The sequence below is a fragment of the Eretmochelys imbricata genome, chromosome 4 (assembly GCF_965152235.1).
Source record: "Eretmochelys imbricata isolate rEreImb1 chromosome 4, rEreImb1.hap1, whole genome shotgun sequence".
NCBI lineage: Eukaryota > Metazoa > Chordata > Testudines > Cheloniidae > Eretmochelys > Eretmochelys imbricata.
In genome coordinates this window covers 126,132,130-126,154,286 of record NC_135575.1, presented here as the reverse complement: position 1 = coordinate 126,154,286, position 22,157 = coordinate 126,132,130, and the positions used below count along the sequence as shown (strand labels likewise).

General features: G+C 42.1%; 1 protein-coding gene across 1 annotated transcript in view; it reads left to right on the top strand.

Annotated features, from left to right (window-relative positions):
- Positions 1-1,805: 1,805 nt before the first annotated feature.
- Positions 1,806-22,157, top strand: part of CFAP99 (cilia and flagella associated protein 99) — a 76,059-nt gene continuing 55,707 nt past the window's right edge. Inside the window, exons 1-5 of the mRNA XM_077816180.1 lie at positions 1,806-1,844; positions 2,434-2,578; positions 6,567-6,661; positions 14,607-14,719; positions 20,838-21,012. Coding sequence (XP_077672306.1) covers positions 1,806-1,844; positions 2,434-2,578; positions 6,567-6,661; positions 14,607-14,719; positions 20,838-21,012 — 567 coding nt within the window. The remainder of the gene's footprint in view (positions 1,845-2,433; positions 2,579-6,566; positions 6,662-14,606; positions 14,720-20,837; positions 21,013-22,157) is intronic.

Below are 22,157 nucleotides of genomic sequence, written 5' to 3'. Positions count from 1 at the left end.
TTTGAAAAACAGGCAGGATTTAACATCTCATTGGAAGGCAGTCTGCAACCACAGTTCCAATAGCTCCTAATGCTCTGCAGTGCCAGCTCTGGGTATGAGCCCATGTCCTAATAATAATTGGACTTGCATCCATTATTTTGTATATAGAGTCATATTGACACTTTAAAATGACAAATTATCACCATAAACAAGGAGCATTGCCACTGAGAAGGAGAAATCAAAATGTGGACTATATCTTTTCAGAAGATGCATTGAGCTTTGTTTACTTCTTGCTAGCATCTCTAAATCAAGGAAGCATTATTTTCCTGCCACTCTTCCCAAAATCAGTTGCCCTCCTTGTAATTTGTTTAATAGAAAATTGTACGGGGCATTAGACCCTATTACAATATTCTAAAGGTGATTTAGAATGGAAATATTTTCAATATAATAAAATGCATTTGAAAGATTGTGCAGCATGAGATTCATCTATGCAATTCACCACCACAGATTCTTCCATGCCACTTAAATCTTGCACTGGGTTTGTGAGGGGGTGTCACAGGTAGAGTGTCCTTGCAAGGGGGCCTCTGAACCTTCTGTATATTTCACAAAGGGTTTTCAGACAGGTGACTGTGATGGGTTGGACTGCCCATCCAGGATGCCACCTGATGTACTGGGGTTTCACTGAGCCTGCCTGCTCCACTAGCCTGGGCTCCCTCTCCCTGTTTTGTTGAATCAGGCTCTCCAGCCTCTGGCAGCACACACACACAGGTAGGGACGCACCAGCTGTAGAATCACACAGAGTCTGCAAGTAGCTCTCTATGGGAAGATTCAGCTAGGAAATTTCCTAGCACTCAAGTGCACACGGCCTTTGTGAAGTAAACCCAAAATAATATTGTTGTGCGCTGTATAGAAAGATCTGTGCAGCGCAAGCTCATAAAAATTCACCCTCTCCGTCAACGTGGAGAGAGATTTTGCCCCCCCAGATATGAATTGCACAAACTGGGTTTTGAAATAAATTAAAAACAAGTTTATTAACTATAAAAGATATATTTACATGATTATAAAGGATAGCAAACAGAACAAGGCAGATTACTGAGCAAAATAAACAAAACACACACACTAGGCTTAATACGCTCAAGAAACAGATTACAAAATGTAATATGTGACCCTAAATGTTGTTTTAGGCGAGTTGCAGAGTTTCTGTAGCTTAGAGTTCCAGTTATTTCTCTTTATAGACTAGACTCCTGTCTTAGTCTGGACTCAGCCCTTGCCTTTCCCTCAGCTCAGTTCCTTTGTCTCTTCAGGTACTTTCATCTGTCTTTCTTCTTGGGCGGGAAGGCAATGGAGAAGAGTCCTGTTTGCCTTACTCCCCAGCCTTAAATAGAATTTACATAAGGCGGGAAGCCTTTGTTTCCACGGGAAAAGAACCAGCAGTGTCCAAGGTGGTACTTTTTACTAGGTGACATTATCACCTGACCTTGCAGTGTCAAAGCAACCATCAGACCAGGTTTATTTACAATGTTCACAGGAAGGAACTCTTGGAAGATGGGGGATCCACATCTTCAGAGACTTGTTGTTTTTTTCCTAATAGACCATTAAGGCTGATTGCTTACTATCTGGTGGGTGTCTCCAAGTATAACCACAGTTGTAATTGTAACATAGTCAATATTCCTAACTCCAGATACAGAAATGATACATGCATACAAATTGGATAATCACATTCAGTAAATCATAATCTTTCCAATGATATCTTACATGAGTCATCTTGCATAAAATATATCTTAGTTATTCCATATTCATATCATAAGCTTATTTCTATAAAGAATATGGAGCATCACGTCACAGTGACAACGGAGACCAATAAGGTAATATGCACAGAATCTACATTAACAAGGATCCTGAGACTTGCACATGCAGAATGTATTAGTTGTATGGATGGCCTGTGGCCACTTTCTCCATCCGATAAGTTGAAGTAGCAACCTCAGAGGGGTACTTCCCCTGGCCCCTGCCCTGATTCTGGGCTTCATTTCACCTCCCCAAACTACAGACACTTCTCCTACATACAACCACATTACTTGGCATTATGTAGGTAAAGAGAATTTCCCCGTGCAAGAGCAAAATCTCATTGGAGGTTCCCCATTCTATTGGGTGAGTTAGTCATTGATCATAGCTCAAGGACAATACATTACTTTACATATACATTTTCTTTGCATTAACTGTTGACTTTCACACATCATTTGAGGTTTTTTGCTAAATGCATGTCAGCAGATTAACTGAAAGTCAAAGATTTTTTTCTTTTAATTTTGCTTTACAAAGGCCATTAACTTCTTAAAATTGTATTCATTTTTAAAATAGTTTTAAAATTGTGCCTCCTCCACCTCAGTCAGTGCTGTTTGATTTAATATTTTGTTCCCTGAATTCATTCATCATTACTTATTTTTTGTATCCCTCTAGACCCTTAATGTGACAGATGGAGCATTTGAGTTGGAGACTCTAGCTGGATGTATTGAATATAAACCTTTATTGGACATAGTAGTCAATGCATTTTTTGTTCGGGATGGGAAGCATTGCCTGTTTTCTGAGCGCAATCTCTATGTGGGTAGGTATTCTTTTAAGCTACATAACGTAGTATAACTATGGAACATAAGAAAGATACATTATTTCAGTTGTTCAGGTGTTACGATTAGATTCCATGTTAAGCATTATCATTTGGTCAGTGCTGTACAAAATATAAAGACTTGGTCATTCACCAGTGATCTTACAACCTAAAGGACAAATCCTGGAATCCTTTCTCAGTCCAAACTCCCACTGATGGGAGTTTTGCTTGAGTAAGTACTGCAGAATTTGGCTGAAAGTTAGACTGATGGTACAGTTCAGATACATGATCATATCCATCACTAGAAGAAAATAAAGTATCCAGGTGGTGCAGATTTCACTTAAAAATTTTCTGCAACAGCCTCTGTGCTGTCCCACTTATGGGATCTAGCACTTCTATCATCGCACTGCAGAATTGTATAGCAAAGCCGTGTCTGCTGAGAGAGGGGTGTGACAGCAGCACTGTCATGCTAGGATGACCACCAGAGTTCCTTTGCCACTGACACAGACAGCTAAACAGAATTCTTTCTTTTCCGTGAGCTAGTTAGCCTAGTTTATTATTAGTTAGGCCCAGATTTTTAAAGGTATTTACTAGGCATTGCTCCATTCAGCACTGTAATGCTTAACTGACTTAGGCTCCAATATGGCTTAAGTCACTTTTGAAAATGAGACTTAGGCTCCTAAGGCAATGAAAGGTTTTTGTAGTGTCCCAATGCACAGTTTTCTGGACCTTTCAGGGGTTTAAGTCTTTATTCTATCAAAACCACTACGGCACCGACTTCAGCATCAGCAAAAACATCAATACCGATCTTCTCCCAGCACTAGAGGAACCTTCTTTGGCACTGAGAACTTTCCTGGTATGAACCTTCTCCCAGGCCCCACCACCTTCAAGGATACCCATGTTTCAATCAGCACAGATAAGACTAGCACTGTTGGCCCTGGCAACATTGCCTCCCCAAAAAGAGTGCTATGAGTATGATAACTGTGAGGAGACTTCTTCAGAGGAAGTGGAGCAGTCAGCCATCAAGTATTATACCAATGGTATGTCCCCTGACGATCAAACTGGGACTTCATCTCTCTTCATAATGAACAGAAGCAATTTCAGGAGCTGACAAGGAGAATTACTAATACCCTTTTGTTACAGACTGAGGGGTCTGCACCATCCGATACCCTTTTTGACATCATGGAATTGCATACAAAAGACAAAGTCACCTTTCCTAATCTCCAAGGACTATTCAAGCCAGCAGAAGACATTTGGCTCTTTTCTATGTCCTTGCCACCAGTATCAAAAAGGGCTGATTGTATGTATCCTATACCTTCAGAGGGCCAATTATTGTTACAACATCCACTGGCCGATTCCATGCTGATCTCGACAGCTCAGGAATTATCTAAAAGTTACAGAGCATCTGTGACTGCTCCCTTTACATAGAGAAGGATGGAGGACCGGATCCCATTGGAAGAAAAGTTATCTTTTCCACTTCTGGGTTGCCAAGTGGCAAACTGCCAACTCTCATGTTCAGATATCATTATGTGTTATGGGACTCCATTAACCCTATTCAGTACTCCTTACTGGATGAACAAAGGGAAGCAACAAAGTTTGGTCACTGAAGATAGACATACCCAGAGGGCAGTTTATGACACTTCAGACTCTATTACCAGACCTGTGCCCACTGGCATTGCTCTAAGGAGATATTAATGGGGTAGGTCATCAGGCCTTGCTGCAGAGTCCCAAAAACTGATAGAACTCCACTTTGAGGCTTCAGCTCATTTTAGTGATAAAATGGATACGATTCTGCAGAAATTAAAACCAAGAGAGTTAAAGCCCAATCTCTAGGGCTTTTCCAGTCCTCATCTCTTCAGAAAAGAAAATACCTTATATGTTGTTTCAGTTCCACAGGCAATCCCCTTCTGTTCAGCAGCAGCAGAGCACTCAATCCCAGAGAAGATACTAATCTTCTACCTTTTCCAGGATTGCTCCTGCAAAAAGTCCACAATACAGACTGCATATTGTCCTGCTGGTGGTGGCTACGCAACATTGTGGGCAAGATGGCTGAGAGTCACACACTTCTATCTATGCAATTTGGACCACATCTCTTGACCTTCTATGATGCCTGGTGCAAGTTCACTTCATATTGCTGGGTACTAGATATCATCAGTGGTGGTTACTCAATCACATTTTACACCAGGCTTTCTCACATCCCTCTCCCTCTCATGAAAAACTTCTGTGGGAGAAAATAAGCTCCCTTCCATAAAGGAGGCTATAGAAGCGGTTCCTCTATTGCACCAAGAGCAGGCATTTTACTCCAAATATTTCCTAGTGCCCAAAAGAGATACAGTCTGAGACCCATCCTGGACCTCAGAATCTTAAGCAAATTTATGAAAACCTTCAAGTTCAGGAAATTAATAGCTAAATGTGAACCTCAGCTATCATGATTCAGATTCATCGTACATCCAAGAAAATTTTAAATGATACCTAATTATCCACAGTTCTCCATCATAAACAAAGAGCTTATTTTTTCAGTGTCAGAAGCACATAAATGTGACCACTAAGCTGACTATTGCTGTTCCTGGATTGGCAGGATTGGTCCTGTCAAAGACCTCCATTAATCAGGTGGAAGTCGGGGGGAGGGGTGTCCCTGAATATTTTCCCATATGAACAAGTTAAGAGTCCAAAGGTCATTGGCTTAGATTTTTCTAAGCTGCTTGTGACGCTCCTTGCCAAGCTTCATTGACACTTAGATTATCAAAGTTGTTTATCATGGCTGTTACTATATGTGAGCAGATTTGAATTTAATAATGCTCTTATAAGATACATCTGTATTCCACTAAGACCACTTAAATGTGTTGCTATGCTGAAACAGAAGATTGATACTCTGTTACCATACACTGACTTGCCTCCTGCACATTGGTCAAGATTTGCTAATAGTTACCATGCTGTGGTATCTGAAATACTGCGCTATAGGCAAATCAACTAAAGCCTGGTATGTTCCTCAGGGCTACCACTGTGCTACAAGGGTTCCATAGCTTCACAGGATCAGAGAAACACCATAGACGCTTCTGCCAGTTCTGGGGACAACTCTACGCTTCTCTGCCTTTTCCTTCATTGGTCCCTATTTGCTCAAGACTAGAGCTGTGTGGGAACTGCAATTGCACACGAAACAACATTTTTTTGAAAAAAAAAAATGCTTTGGATCAATTGAAATGTTACATTTAGATTTCAACTTTTAATTTTTTTAAGTAAAAAATAATTTTCAAGATGAAAAATTGTATTGAAATGAAAAGATGAAATGTCCCATTCGGAAAAAGTCAAAATGGAATGTTCTGAGCTTATCAAAATGCTTTTCTTCCCCTTTTTAGGAGCAAAACTTCATTGAAGCAACATATTCCCACAAAAAGTTTCAGTTCCAAAGAAACAGCATTTCCAACAGAAAAACTTTCTGTCACAGAAACTTTGACCAGTGGTACTCAGGACGCATTTGGTCCCTTTCCTCTCCAGTAGCTTACACTGCCTTAAGTTCTGTTCCTGCAAGGCATAGAACACCTTTAGGAGTTTAGCTTTAGCCCTACAGAGCTTCTAAACTTTGCAGGAGTTGATCTTCCAGATATGCAAACTCTCAATTGTCTGAAGGCTACTCCACTGCCTTCAGATAACTGTGGTTTGTTTTGTATTTTTCTGTAGTTAAAAGCTTCAGATCTTCAGCTTGTGTAATTCCAGTGGAGCTATATTGATTTACACCAGCTGAGAATCTGGCACAAAATTGAAAATAACTATAGTATCTGAGAGTCGGCTATGATAAGACAAACAGGGATGTCTTTTTAATGGCAATCATTATATAGCCCCGTTATACAGACGAAAGGAAAAAAATATTTCAAAGTTATTAATAATGAAAGTGCCAAAAGTGAGTCACATGATTTAGTTTCAGCCATAGCCCCATGGTCAAAATCCAAAAGTGTAATGAATATAAATAGTTTTTATATGTGTCTTTTGATAGTTATTTGCTATTTGGCCACTTTTCAACTGGAGGAACTTGGTCTTCAGCAATTCAGCAGAATTGTCAAATCTCTGGACATTGCTAAAATGCATAAGGTAATGAAAGTAATTTCACTTTAGCAAATATTTTAAACTAACATCACACCATGTTTTCATATTGTTTGATTAATTATTTTTTGAGTCGAGAGGTCTTTGCTGTGATTTTAAAAACTGTGGGTACTGTTCTTCCTTCACTTACACTCTGAACTTTTCAGCTTCTGAGTTAATTTAAATAAGACTGGATGAATGTCTTTTGGTTAAATGATGGGAAATCAATATTCTGCTAGCACAAAACTGCCGCACTTCCGAAGTCATGCTCAGTTTATACTACTTGTTCATGATTTATTTCCATGTAAAGCAATAAAAATTATATTACATGGATGTACCATGGGTAAGCTCTAATTGTCTAGATGTCTGAGGAGACATCCAAAACACTGAGGTTTTGGGTAATTGGCATTTCAGTTCATAAATACATTTGTGTTCAGGGGAAAGGCAAATTTCAGATAACTGGGATTTATCTATACAGTCTTTATACTTATTATCCTGCTCATTGTGACTGCATTGCCTTTCCAGTGAGCATAGTTGTCATGTAGTATAAGAGAAGAGAGCAGGCTAGGCTGGCTGTGTTATGCATCTGAAGGCCTTGGCATGGAGTGTTTCCATAAAGTCAGTTCAAACAGTAATGATGTAGTTCATTAATTGTTAGGGATAAGAATACAGGAGATGTGGCTAGGAAGATTATCAAAATCTGATGGGCAAATGACACTTTCTTTAAAAAGTTCTCCCAACCCCCAGGACTCTTTGTAAAGATTTCTGGGGAAAAACAAGTGGTTTGGACACTTCTGGAGCTCGTGTGGCTATCAATGATATTTTACTTTGCAAAACATCTGATTTCTAATCCATACTGGTCACCGCTCAATGATTCCATTCTCTTAACCTTAGATGGCTGGAGTGCCAGTGTCCCTGACACTATTTTGCTCCACACACATTTATTTTCTCCTTCCTTGCGTACAGTATACCTATTCCATAAAGGAAGGTGTAGTACCAAGTGACCTTCCACACTGTTTCTTCTGGTACACTTTTTTCCTCTTGCATCAGAGAAGCTTTTTTGTCTCTAGAGTGATGCTAGATTAGATGAATGCACCTGCAGCAGAGGATTTAGAAGCAGCAGTTGGTCCCCCAGCAACAGGGACAAAAACAACAGAAGGCAGATTTGCAGCCGTAGCAACAGCATGAGGGTGGCAGACAGAATTCTGGGATACCCTTTGGGGATGTTGACCTATTACAACATGCTAAGATCCTCCTGTCCTGAGTTCATCTTGCGTTTCAGTTGAGATGCAAACTAATATTTCATGTATATTACTTAAACAGATTTACTTTATCTAATGAACATAAAAGGAGATGTTTCTCCAGATCATGGGCCCAACTGTGTGACTCTTAATTATGCAAGTAGTCCTTACTCATATCAGTAATCTTTCTGAAGTCTAGGGGACTATTTGAGTGAGCTCTACTTGTGTGAGTAAGAATTGCAAGATGGGATTCGTATTTGTAAATGCTGATAAAATAGAGGAAAAACCCTTCCTCCATACCAGAATATGGCTGGGTATTTTGATTAAAGCAAAATAATTAGGAATACTAGACACATTTCAGTCTGAATGGAAAATTAGGAATCTGTGCATTAGGAATCTAAACATGGAATCTATGCATGTAATAAGAGAACATACAAGAGCTCTTTAAGGCCCTATACCTATAAAAATATTTTACAGGAACAGGTTCCAATCCTGCAATCTCAGTGGGATTCCTCTTATGAGAAAAGATGACTTGCCTATTGGTTGCAGGATCAGGACTTACTGTTTTTATTAATCTGTATTATTCTTATATGTATGTGAGGAAGTTGAAGGGTTTGTATCTTAAAGACAAGGACAAAAGAGAGACAAAAATGAAGAAAATAACTTTGAAATGTACTGTGCCATTAGCCTTACACCTCTTTATTTTTATGTCATTTTAGCACTTTGTTGACTATAGTGCTGTGCAGCAATAACTGATCAGCACAAAAATACATACTGACTTAGTGTTTTGTTTATTTTTAGCCTTCGGGAATCTGTTTTGTTCTGTCTCACATTCTGAATCCCTTCAACCTTGACAACTGCTAATAATAATGACTTTGTTTGTAATGTGCTTTGAGATCTACGGATGAAAAGCACTAGGTATTTTAAATTATTATTACTGTATTATGGGTTATGCATGTAATAATGCCTAAATTAAGATTTCCTAACACTTCCCATTATAAAAAGCAGTCATGGCAGGTCCACAGGGAGCATGACAACCTACTACCATTATCAGTTACTCTGTTAGCTTACATGGCTGAGGTCTGTGCTGTGGATATAAAGGTTCCTACCCTACTGATGACCCAAGTCAGTGTCAGTATGATTCCATGTGATAGAATTTCATTTTTTTCAGTTTGCTTTTTTAAAAACTTAGGAAATACTCTACAAAAAAATTACATTAAAGATTGTTATGGTTGCAAAGTGAAGTACATAACCAACTTTAATTCACCACCCCACCACCACCTGCCCCCTGGCCTTTGTACATTACAATAATATCTTTAATTACATGATCACATACTATTTTATTACTTCAGTAATATATTAAAGCACTACAGTGGGCAAAATTAATCCCTGGTGTAATTCCATTGGTTTCAGTGGAATTACATGAGGGATGAATCTGGCTCATTGTATTCTATGAGTAGTGAAACTTGGAGCACTTGAGGACAGGCTATCAGTGCCTACACTAAAGAAATTATCTTTTTACCAGGCAGTGTGTATTTCAAGATGAATAAGCAAAGTAAGGTCATTACCAAAATGATAGCTCTGTGACTTCCCTTACACATTTGATACCAATAACATCACAAGATAGCAAAGACACAAATAATCACTAATGAGGATGCTACTTATTTACACATGACAAAAAGGAGGACTGAAATGCAATGGAATTTTTCTCATGGCTCATTAAATAATTGGTCAACAAAACACAAAAGTTCCCATTGTTAAGGAATGAAAAATGCACTGTAGGTTCATGGGGCTGGATTCTACCCACACTTGCACTCTGTGCAACCCTATCATGTGGATCATTAAGGCCAGATTTGTGGACTTTGGCTCAAACAACCTCCTAGTCAGAGCTGGAGGTTGGCATACCCTGGAATGTGTGTCCAAGAGTGGCATTCAAAGCCTTCTCTGGCATGGCACATAAAGAGCCTCTACAGGGCTTATGCACAAACCCCTGATTCTTTCTGTTTTGTCTGTCCTTGAGGACTCATGCAAGAACACACTGGTCACTAAAATATACATCACCGTAGCAAATATCTTAATTATACCTTTCACAACTCTCTGTATATTTTAGAGTAACAGCCATGTTAATCTGTATTCGCAAAAAGAAAAGGAGTACTTGTGGCACGAAAGCTCATGCTCAAATAAATTGGTTAGTTTCTAAGGTGCCACAAGTACTCCTTTTCTTTTTGTGTATATTTTAGACAACTCATAGTGTTTGATTACTTAATTACCCATTTTTCCCTAATAGAGTGTGAAATCTTCATGGCCACTATGTAATTGGACTAGCAGCAGGAAGCCTCCAGGGACAATAGCCACCTGTCAAAGATATATGTAGTCTTGAAGCCATGTGGGTCCCAGGATATTAGCAAGACCGGGGGAGCGGGGAGTGATGTAATATGTTTTACTGGACTAATTTCTGTTGGTGAGGGAGGCAAACTTGTCTCTCACTCACCAACAGGAGTTGGTACAATAAAATATATTAGTTCACCCATCTTGTCCCACCTGCTAATGATAGGTTTCAGAGTGGTAGTCGTGTTAGTCTGTATCAGCAAAAAGAAAAGGAGTACTTGTGGCACCTTAGAGACTAACAAATTAATTTGAGCATAAGATTTCGTGGGCTAAAACCCACTTCATCGGATGCATGCCGTGGAAAATACCGTAGTTCTCTGTGTATATATATATCTTCCTATTGTATGTTCCATGGCATGCATCCAATGAAGTGGGCTTTAGCCCACGAAAGCTTATGCTCAGATAAATTTGTTAGTCTCCAAGGTGCCACAAATACTCCTCGTTCTTTCTGCTAAAGATAGCAGTTAGAAAATTATGTATGAGTAGGTGCTGCCAACCCAAGAACAAGAGTTGTTAAAAGTCAATTGATCTGAACTTATTTTTCTTATAAACTTTGTCTGCTTTGGATAAGAACTGATTCATTATCTTTTATCAGTATATATTATTGTTTCATCTGCCTTGAAATGGTAGCTGCAAGCACCATGCAGAGGATGATTAAGCAAAGATCCAGGGGGTCTAGGCCCTGCAGTCAGAGGGAGCTGAGAAAGAGCAGTGAATCAGAGGCACAGCGGCAGGTGGTAGCGCAATGCACAATTGATTGCTGCCTGGTAGGGTGGGCTGAGTGAGAGGAATATCAAGGACGCAGGAAGGGAAGGAAGAAAAGAGTCCATATGGAAAGAAGGGTCTGCCAAAGAGCAGCAGTCCTTGACACCAGCATTGGTTTAACTAAATCAGTTTAAAAACACCCCTTTGGATTAACTGGTGCAACTCAGTGTGTAGATAAGGCCTTCAGTACATCACCACTATGGAAGAATACTGTGACATTGGACCTGATTCTCTTCTGCCTTGTGCCCTATGTCAGGGGTGGGGAACCCTTTTTCTATCGGGGCCATAGACCCACAGAAAAAAATCAATCACAGGACACACAAATAAAAAGCAAAGGTCTGATCCAAAGCCCATGCCGTTGACTACCCCGGTCTTTGGATCAGATGCTGTGATGTTGTTCTCGCCGTAAATCAGCCCTACCATCCCCTGCTGCTGTCGTGTGGCTCTTCTCTGAATTCCCCCTGGTTTGTCAGTATATTTCTGGGGGGGCCCAGAGCCAAGTGCAGGAATCCCAGGAGCGTGGGGGGGCTCCTCCCCAGAACTGGACGGAGAGGAGCTGTCCTCCCCCTGCTCCGGGGTGGATGTCCCAGTGGCTAGCCAGGATGGAACACTTGGATGGGCCCCGACTTTGGGTGGGTGGGCAATGACAGGGGGCAGGGGTGGGGGAGAGGATGGAATGGGGCTGCCTCTCCCCTACCTCCTCCAGCTGGCGTTGCAGGGGCGATGGACCCAGGCACGCACCCAGCTCTGAGGGGAGACGCCTCTCTCCAGCAGCAACGGCTTCCGTCCCACCGCCCCACGCCAGGCCTGGCTCCCCAAGCAGCAGGCCTATTTTTTTTGAGCATTCCTCTGCCATCGCTGGGCTGCCCGCTTGCTCACCCACCCTACACCAAGCGGCGGATTAGCCCCTATGCCAAGGGGGTGTGCCCAGGAGCCCCCGCCAATTGTGGGGCCCTGAAAAAATGGGAGCCCCTGCACCCCCACCCACTCTGACCCCCTGCCCAGCGCGCCTGCTGGGGAACAGTGTCAGGGTGCGGGGGCTTGCCCCGCTCCGCCCGCCTGGTGCTCCAGTCAGGGATCGGGGTCAGGGCATGGGGGCTTGCGGGCGGGCACACCCCCGTGCTCTGACCCTACTTCCCGGCTGGAGTGCCAGATAGACAGTGCGGGATGAGCCCCCAACCCCACTCCCTAGCTGGAGCACCCAGCGGGCAGAGCAGGGTGAGCCCCCGACCCCGCTCCCCAGCCGGAGCACCAGATGGTCAGAGTGGGGCAAGCCCCCGCTCCCTGGCTGGAGCTCTCAGTGGGCAGAGCAGGGCAAGCCCCTCAACTCCGCTTCTTGGCTGGAGTGCCAGGCAGGTGGAGTGGGGTGAGCTCCCAACCCCTCTCCCCAGCTGGAGAGCCAGGCTGAGTGGGGCGAGCCCCGGACCCTGCTTCCCGGTTGGAGCGCAGGGTGGGCGGAGCGGGGCAGGGCAGGGCTGGATGAAAGTAAGCAACGGGCGGAATCTGGCCCACGGAACATAGATTCCCCACGCTTGCCCTATGTGGTGACATTTACACCTGTGCAAAATGGGTGAAAAATGTTACTGTGCTAAGATGGTACTGTTTTACATCCAGTTTGCACAGATGTAATGACAATATAAGATGCAAAGTAGTAGCGAATCAGACCTATTGATTCCACAGGGGAGGATCCTACATTTCCCCATACGCAGGGTGTGGTAAACCCAGGACAAACAGCTACAAAAGGGGGGTAGTAATTAGTCCCAGAGGTTTAAAAGGCCCCTCCCTATCCACTGAGGAGAGAGAACTATGGGGCAATAAGGTTCAGCTGGAAAAGGGGTTGCTAGGGAACCAATTAGGTTCAGCTGACTCCAACTACTTGGGACCTTTTTAAACCCTCCCCTGAGTGGTAGGAGGGGGAGAGTGAGGGGAGTAGGGAAGCTGTCTGTAGGCTGTTTGTGACAAGACACGACACCAAATCTTCCCAGTAAGGAGGCTGCACTTGCTCCCCAGAAGGGAAGGAAAACAAGCACAAGGGACTGACTGAGGAGAGGAGTAGCAGGACCTGTGCCACCAATAAGGATTTGCCTTGCCCCAATCCTGAGTCTCCAAGGCTAAAAAGGACTGAGATGAACAAGATATTTTGCCACAAGAGAGAATGATTTGCTAGACTGGCTAGGAGGAAACATATCTCATTGCTGTAGAGCTAACAAAAAGTATTCCACCAAAATGAGAATCACAAATAAAACAACATTATCCATACCCTAGGGCAGGGGTTGGCAACCTTTCAGAAGTGGTGTGCCAAGTCTTCATTTATTCACTCTAATTTAAGGTTTTTGCATGCCAGTAATACATTTTAATGTTTTTAAAAGGTCTCTTTCTATAAGTCTATAATATATAACTAAACTATTGTTGTATTTAAAGTAAATAAGATTTTTAAAATATTTAAGAAGCTTCATTTAAAATTAAATTAAAATGCAGAGTGCCCCAGACCGGTAGCCAGGACCCGGGCAGTGTGAGAGCCACTGAAAATCAGCTTGCATGCCACCTTTGGCATGCATGCCATAGGTTGCCTACCTCTGCCCTAGGGTTTCATTTTCATACCAGGCCTTTTTGGGCTGAATGGAGTGCCTGTGGTTTTCCAGAGCTTGATGGACTAGGTTCTTCAGCCCCCCAGCCAATATGCTCTAGGGTATTTGGATGATGTGGTAGTGTACAGGCTAAGATGTGCTATAGTTAAAAATGAGATCTAATCCTTAGGTACTTCCTTGGAAATGGTCCTGTCAGGCCTATAGTTAGCAAAGTGAAGGTCTCACAAGATTTTTCCACACTCACTGTCAGGCAAATCTTTTCATTTCTAAGAATTGTAATGGAAAGGTCAAAGTTCAGATTTGGAATTTATCCTGAAATCAGTGGCCCATAATGAATGAGAGTACCATATTTCAAGATTCTAGTTCAAAAGGCTATTTAAATAGTTAAAATTCTATAGAAAGGCTGATGACCTTTTGGTGAACTCCAATAGAAAAGTGGAAGTTCAAATGTTAGATCTTGTTTTTTCCAGTATTCGGAGGCCCACAATGTGTGCGTGTGCCAAATTTCAATCTTCTAGTTCAATGGGAACAGAAAATTAATTGTGTTAGTCATCTTTCTTGTATAGCTAGATTTACTAGACTAGAATCATTTCTTTACAGTACCCAGTTTTTTTCCAGACACAAACTTGTGTCCCAGTATTGTGATGTTTTAACAAGCAGTAATTTGAAAACAAGGTCACACTGCATCAAAACATCATCATACTATGAACATGGGGGTGTTTTTCAGGTCCATAAAAAGATTTTAGGACTTATTGATATCGCACAAGGTATGGCTTCAGGACATAAGGTTGTTGCAACAAAACTGAAATGCACCTACAAATACTGGGGTGTGTATTAATTACAATTGTAGTGTAATACACAAGCGAAGTCTGCAGCAGTGTTTCTAAGAAAATCTGTGTAATCTCCATGTAAATATTGCATGTAACTCAATTCTTCAGTTCATCAAATTTGAAAGAAGTAATCTCTTGTTAGTTTCTTAGATTCTTCTTCAGTGTCTTGAATTTGAGTACATGGATAAAAGATGAATGGAGTCAGATATATGATTCTCTTTACGTAAAAGAGAACTGGATTGATCCATTGCTAGGGTAAGTACTAAATATTCAATATATTTGAAAGTTTAAAGGTGACATCATGGAAAAAGGTCCTCCTGAAAATTCAGTTTGCTTTAAAATATATTTCTTTGCAATTTGCTATGTTTATAAAACCATGTGGTCCAATCTTGCTCCTATTGTAGTCAATGTCAAAACTCTTATTGGCCTCAGTGGGAGCAGGGCAGACCCTTTAATTTATCCATAAGTGAGTTACTTAGCTCTAAGAAAAGTTCTCTCATAGATGTTACACGCTAGTTTCACCAACCCAGAAAAAGAAACTGGAACATATAATATTGAAATCAGAGTCAAACAACTATCTTCTAAAGTTAGGTTTCAGAGTAACAGCCGTGTTAGTCTGTATTCGCAAAAAGAAAAGGAGTACTTGTGGCACCTTAGAGACTAACCAATTTATTTGAGCATGAGCTTTCGTGAGCTACAGCTCACTTCATCAGATGCATACCGTGGAAACTGCAGCAGACTTTATATATACACAGAGAATATGAAACAATACCTCCTCCCACCCCACTGTCCTGCTGGTAATAGCTTATCTAAAGTAATCGTCAGGTTAGGCCATTTCCAGCACAAATCCAGGTTTTCTCACCCTCCACCCCCCCACACAAATTCACTCTCCTGCTGGTGATAGCCCATCCAAAGTGACAACTCTTTACACAATGTGCATGATAATGAAGTTAGGCCATTTCCTGCACAAATCCAGGTTCTCTCACTCCCTCACCCCCCTCCAAAAACCCACCCCCATACACACACAGACTCACTCTCCTGCTGGTAATAGTGGTCAGTTTGGACGAGCTATTACCAGCAGGAGAGTGAGTCTGTGTAGGTTCTCTCACTCCCTCACCCCCCTCCAAAAACCCACCCCCATACACACACAGACTCACTCTCCTGCTGGTAATAGCTCGTCCAAACTGACCACTATTACCAGCAGGAGAGTGAGTCTGTGTGTGTATGGGGGTGGGTTTTTGGAGGGGGGTGAGGGAGTGAGAGAACCTGGATTTGTGCAGGAAATGGCCTAACTTCATTATCATGCACATTGTGTAAAGAGTTGTCACTTTGGATGGGCTATCACCAGCAGGAGAGTGAATTTGTGTGGGGGGGTGGAGGGTGAGAAAACCTGGATTTGTGCTGGAAATGGCCTAACCTGACGATTACTTTAGATAAGCTATTACCAGCAGGACAGTGGGGTGGGAGGAGGTATTGTTTCATATTCTCTGTGTATATATAAAGTCTGCTGCAGTTTCCACGGTATGCATCTGATGAAGTGAGCTGTAGCTCACGAAAGCTCATGCTCAAATAAATTGGTTAGTCTCTAAGGTGCCACAAGTACTCCTTTTCTTTCTTCTAAAGTTAGGCTTTGATCCAGCAAAACTTTAAGCACATGATTAATCCCACTGACTTCAGTGATACAACTCTCATGATTGAGATTGCATACATGTTTAAGTGCTTTGCTGGGTCAGGACTCTAGGGCTGTCCAAGTTCAACAGCGGTTCTAACATGTAGACACAGGGCCAAACTCTGTTAGGCTAAGCATATACCAGCTGGTTCCACTGATACAGAGTATAAACCATCATCTAACTCAGTTGTTATATTCAGTACAATTTAAAAAAACACTGTTTAGGTGGAGGCAAAGTAGTAAACACACTGGTATAAATTCTGTCTTGAAATACACACACAATTCCAGTAAAGTCAGTATGAGTTGCAGATGTGTGTGTGCTGGCAGAATTTGGCCCATTCCATCCCCAGTACAGTAATTCAAAACACAATGGCTGCTTCCAGTGATTTTTATAAATATTTTTAAATCTGGGATTAGTATTTCATTAGATGTAAGACCACTGAGCCTGATTGTCATTTACACTCAGTGCAAAGGGCCCTTAAAATGGACATAAATTAAATTTACACCCTCTTTGAGGGTGCTTCATACACTGTTAGAGTACTGTAAAAGACTTGAGTTTTATGAGATTCAGAGGCATTGTTTTCATTAGTCCCTGTATCATCTGTTCCAAGTGTTGATCCCTCTTTTCGTACTGTAGATCCTGAGCTCCTATCTTCTGCTGAGGCAAAATTCTCAACAGGCACTTGGCCTGAATAAGGAGTGCAGGACTAGGCCCATAAACTAGAAATATCTAGTAGATATTACATAGCAATGAATACTGATGGCTGTGCTCTCCAGGGGTGGCAGAAGCTTCTTAAAAATGGAAGGGCCACTGGCACCTGAACCGTGGCCCCACCCCCCACACCTCCCCTTCCCCGCAAGGCCCTTCCCCATCTCTTCCCCCAAGGCCCCGCTCCCTGCTCACTCTTCTCTGCCCCTCCCCCCACTCGCCCTTAGGGCTGGTAAAAAGTGGGGGGGCCCATGTCCTCCTAGCCCCCCTGTTCCAGCGCCCTGCTGCTCTCAATAAGTGTATGTGTCTCACGTAAAAGTCAATGGGAGTTGCTCAGGTGCATCCAACCACCCGATTTGGCCAGTGGGTTTGAAATTTGCATCAAAGGGTTGAAAGTGTAACCACGAGTAATAAACTTGGCAGCTTCAAATGTGTTGAATGTACTTTTGTTTCCCTTTCACTGGGCCTGCTCCAGCTTCACTAAAGTTAGTGGAAAGAATCCCACTGACTTCAATGGGAGTTGGATTGCACGGCAGGCTAGATCCACAAAGGGACTTAGGTGCCTTGCCATCCAGTGGAATCCACAGTCCTGAGTTTGCTGCCCAGACTCCGTATACAGTGAATGGGGAGAGATCAGTGTCTAAGAAGGGGATCCACAAACGCCAGAACACCTAAGCTAGCCAATAGGAAAGGCTGAGGAGGGGGGTGGCTCATAAACCTCACCCTTCAAAGAGACTTAGAACCCTCTGCTGGAGTTAGGCACCTAACTCATATCTTGCAAAAATGCTGGAGCAGAAGTGGTGTTACGACCCTGTGCCCTATAACTTTTAGCCCAGTAGTTAGAGCATTCACGCAGGATGTGGGGGAGCTGGATTCAGTTAATCTCTCTACATGATGGTGCAAAGAGATATGAACTTGTTTCCCCCTGCTCTGGAGAATTCTCTCACCACTGGACTCTGGGATATTCCCACAGTATTCTTGTCAGCAAGTTAAGGAAGTATGGGCTGGATGAATGCACTATAGGGTGGGTAGAAAGCTGGCTAGATTGTCGGGCTCAACGGGTAGTGATCAATGGCTCCATGTCTAGTTGGCAGCCGGTGTCAAGTGGAGTGCCCCAGGGGTCGGTCCTGGGGCCGGTTTTGTTCAATATCTTCATAAATGATCTGGAGGATGGTGTGGATTGCACTCTCAGCAAATTTGCGGACGATACTAAACTGGGAGGAGTGGTAGATATGCTGGAGGGGAGGGATAGGATACAGAAGGACCTAGACAAATTGGAGGATTGGGCCAAAAGAAATCTGATGAGGTTCAATAAGGATAAGTGCAGGGTCCTGCACTTAGGACGGAAGAATCCAATGCACCGCTACAGACTAGGGACCGAATGGCTAGGCAGCAGTTCTGCAGAAAAGGACCTAGGGGTGACAGTGGACGAGAAGCTGGATATGAGTCAGCAGTGTGCCCTTGTTGCCAAGAAGGCCAATGGCATTTTGGGATGTATAAGTAGGGGCATAGCGAGCAGATCGAGGGACGTGATCGTCCCCCTCTATTCGACATTGGTGAGGCCTCATCTGGAGTACTGTGTCCAGTTTTGGGCCCCACACTACAAGAAGGATGTGGATAAATTGGAGAGAGTCCAGCGAAGGGCAACAAAAATGATTAGGGGTCTAGAACACATGACTTATGAGGAGAGGCTGAGGGAGCTGGGATTGTTTAGCCTGCAGAAGAGAAGAATGAGGGGGGATTTGATAGCTGCTTTCAACTACCTGAAAGGGGGTTCCAAAGAGGATGGCTCTAGACTGTTCTCAATGGTAGCAGATGACAGAACGAGGAGTAATGGCCTCAAGTTGCAGTGGGGGAGGTTTAGATTGGATATTAGGAAAAACTTTTTCACTAAGAGGGTGGTGAAACACTGGAATGCGTTGCCTAGGGAGGTGGTGGAATCTCCTTCCTTGGAAGTTTTTAAGGTCAGGCTTGACAAAGCCCTGGCTGGGATGATTTAACTGGGAATTGGTCCTGCTTCGAGCAGGGGGTTGGACTAGATGACCTTCAGGGGTCCCTTCCAACCCTGATATTCTATGATTCTATGATTCTATATTCTGGGGCAGGTTTTTCCTAATCTCTCCTGCTGCAGCTGTTTCCTGGTATATAAATAGTTAAATATGCACTGGGCCAGCGGAGGTGTGAGAATAATTCTATAGTCTAGTGGTTAGGACACCAAGTGGTCTCTGGGGGACCCAGGTACCAGTCCCCCTGTTTCAATGTAAATTAAATTATTTATACACAGTAGAGCAGTTTCAACAGGAGAGACTGAGAGAGACCTACCCCAGAATACCTTCTAGACCAATGGTTAGTGCTTTCTCCTCCAAGATGCAGCAAGGGAGACTTAAGTTCATAAAAAAAGAAGAATGGCCATATTAGGTCAGACCAATGTTTCAACCTAGCCCAGGATCCTGTCTTCCAGCAGTGGCCAATGCCAGATGCTTCAGAGGGAATGAACAGAGCAGGGCAATTTTCGAGTGTTCCAGCCCCTGTTGTCCAGATTCTGGCAGTCAGAGGTTTAGGGACACCCAGAATATGGGGTTATGTCCCTGATCATCTTGGCTAATAGCCATTGATGGACCTATCCTCCAGGAACTTGCCTAATTCTTTTTTGAACCCAGTTATACTTGTGGCCTTCACAGCATCCACTGGCAACAAGTTCCACAAGTTGACTGTGCATTGTGTGAAGAAGTACTTCCTTGTGTGTGTTTTAAACCTGCTTATTCATTTCATTGGGTGACCCCTAGTTCTGTTATGTGAAGGGGTAAATAACACTTCCCTATTCATTTTCTGCACACCATTCATGATTTTAGAGACCTCTATCATATCCCCTCCTTAGTCTTCTCTTTTTTTAAACTGAACAGTCCCCGTCTTTTTAATCTCCCCTCATATGGAAGCTGTTCCGTACTCCTAATAATTTTTGTTGCCTGTCTATGTACTTTTCCAATACATCCTTGGTTAGTGCCCTAACCATGGGTTAAAAGTTGGGGTGGGGAGACTTCTCTTGGAGCTGTTTTGTGTGGGTTTAGGCATGCTCAGAGCATGCCTACCAGATTAGGCCATGTGGGGGAATGTGTAGTTTGAGGATCCTACTGTGTCTTTGGCACGAGATAGATGCCTGAGTGCCTAGACTGAGATGGCTAAGTATTGGCTTCTGAAGAATTTGTGATACCAAGAAGGCAACGTCTCAGTTAAGCGATTGCATGAGACTCCCAAAGTAATGCAAACCTTCAATATTCAAGACCTGAGTGTTTATGTATGGGATACTAATATGTCTGTTTTAAGTATAGGTTCAAATTACATTAATGTATTCCCCATTGACTTTGGTGGGGTTTGCAGTAGTGTAACTGAGAGGAGAATTTGGCTTTAAGCTGTGAACGTTTTAATTCTGATATAATAATCACAAATAATGCAAAACAAAAAACCCAAACCATGTTGGATGTCCCACCAGCTCCACTTTTTTGTTTGAGGGATTTATTTACTCAAGCAAATTATTCCTGTCCTTCCAATTTTTGATTAAATGAGATTGTGCTAGCGATACACTCGCTCTGTCAGATAATATTATGAACAATGTTACTTAGACCATTGTCTGTCTTTGTTCTTTCATCGGTACCTACTTTGTTTACCATAACTGCCTCCCTGACTTGCTGTCTGACACTGCTATAAAATGAACTTGCAATGTGCTTGTTTAGTCAGCATGAATTACAGTTGTTTCACACAGATAAACAGTTTATTAGAAATAGACTAACTTTTGTTCAAGAAGTGAAGTAACATTTTGAGTGCCACAGTCTGTGCCACTAATCATTAATCAAATCAATTGATCAGTTCAGTTAATAGGGAATAAACAGAGCCAAAGTATTATCAAATTTGCGTCATGGACAATTTCAGATACTGCATTATTATGAATTTGTATAAGAGAAAAAGTGAAAATAAGATTTAAAAGTATTTTTTTAAAGATGGCAGCCAAAAATAGAACAACTGATCAAGCAACTTGCTGACAAATTAGCGAATCGTGTTACCACTGTAAAGACTTCGACAGTCACAAAGCCAAAGGAATTTGATTTGACCACCCCTAAGCCACGAGCCATAACGATACCTGAGCCAATACCGTTACAGGAAAAGCGTCGACCTGTGAGTGGTTTTTATTCTTTGGAAAATGTTAAGTTGTATGTGTTTTGTACTCAACCATAGTATATGGTTAACAGTCTCTTCCCTGAAGTTATCTGAATCTAAAATGATTGAAGAAAACCTACCAACACTGATGGAATAACAGGAAACACTTTGGTGTTCTGAATTGAAGGCTAAATTTGTAGAAAATAATTCATATTGTTTTTAATCGATGTAATTGGTATTTTCTAAGCATGTCATAGATACTCTTCTATAGCAAGGCAAGGAAAGGGTAGCAAAAAGGTGGCTCCTACAATTGTTGGGAAAATTGGGATTTTTTTATGAAGCAACAGTTTATTCCTTGCCCCTTGAATGTGTAACTTAACAGGTTGCTGCCAGCCCATTTAATGTGTAGATTATTCTGCCTTGGGGGATCTACAGGTGCATATTGGAAATAAACCCTCAAACTGTAATTTTTTTATAAAAAATATATGGGTGTGATCCTGCTCCCCATCAAAGTAAATGGCAAAGCTCCCAGCAATTGCAACATAGGCATAACCAACTCTAGATTTGCAGATCATCCATGAGGATGGAATTTCATTGCCTGTTATGTGGGTTTGTGGTGTACCTTAATGTTAATGGTTAGCATTTAATATGTTAATGAGTGTAGAGGTTCTCTTGAAGGCCTGACTGTTTGCTTTTCTAACTTAAGCAGTCACATTGGGTAATATTCTAATTTCAGTCACACTGGTGTAATTCTGGAGTGACACACATTCAGTAGTGGTGTTTGGTTAAAGTAAACAGGATTTGGGCTAAGGTTGCTATGATTCACTGAATAAAGACTCCATGGTTTACATTTAGTTTTGTAGGCAACTGAGTTTAGGGCTATAGCTCTGGGCATTATATATAGCCTTTTATTAGCACGTTAGGTTCTTAATAATACAAATGTTGAATGCTTACAAAAATCATTTTGCATCTTTGGGTAATAGTGCAATTTCATGGTAGCACATTGGTGGTTTCAGTGTGAAATCCCATTAATTCTACAAATACCAGGTTCTGAAAAATTGCATTTTATTAATCACTTACTCAGTGTAGGAATGAATCCTGTTGTTGTCACCTTTATATTGTACAGTCTCCCTGAGAGTAATTTTGCATTAACTCACATGTAT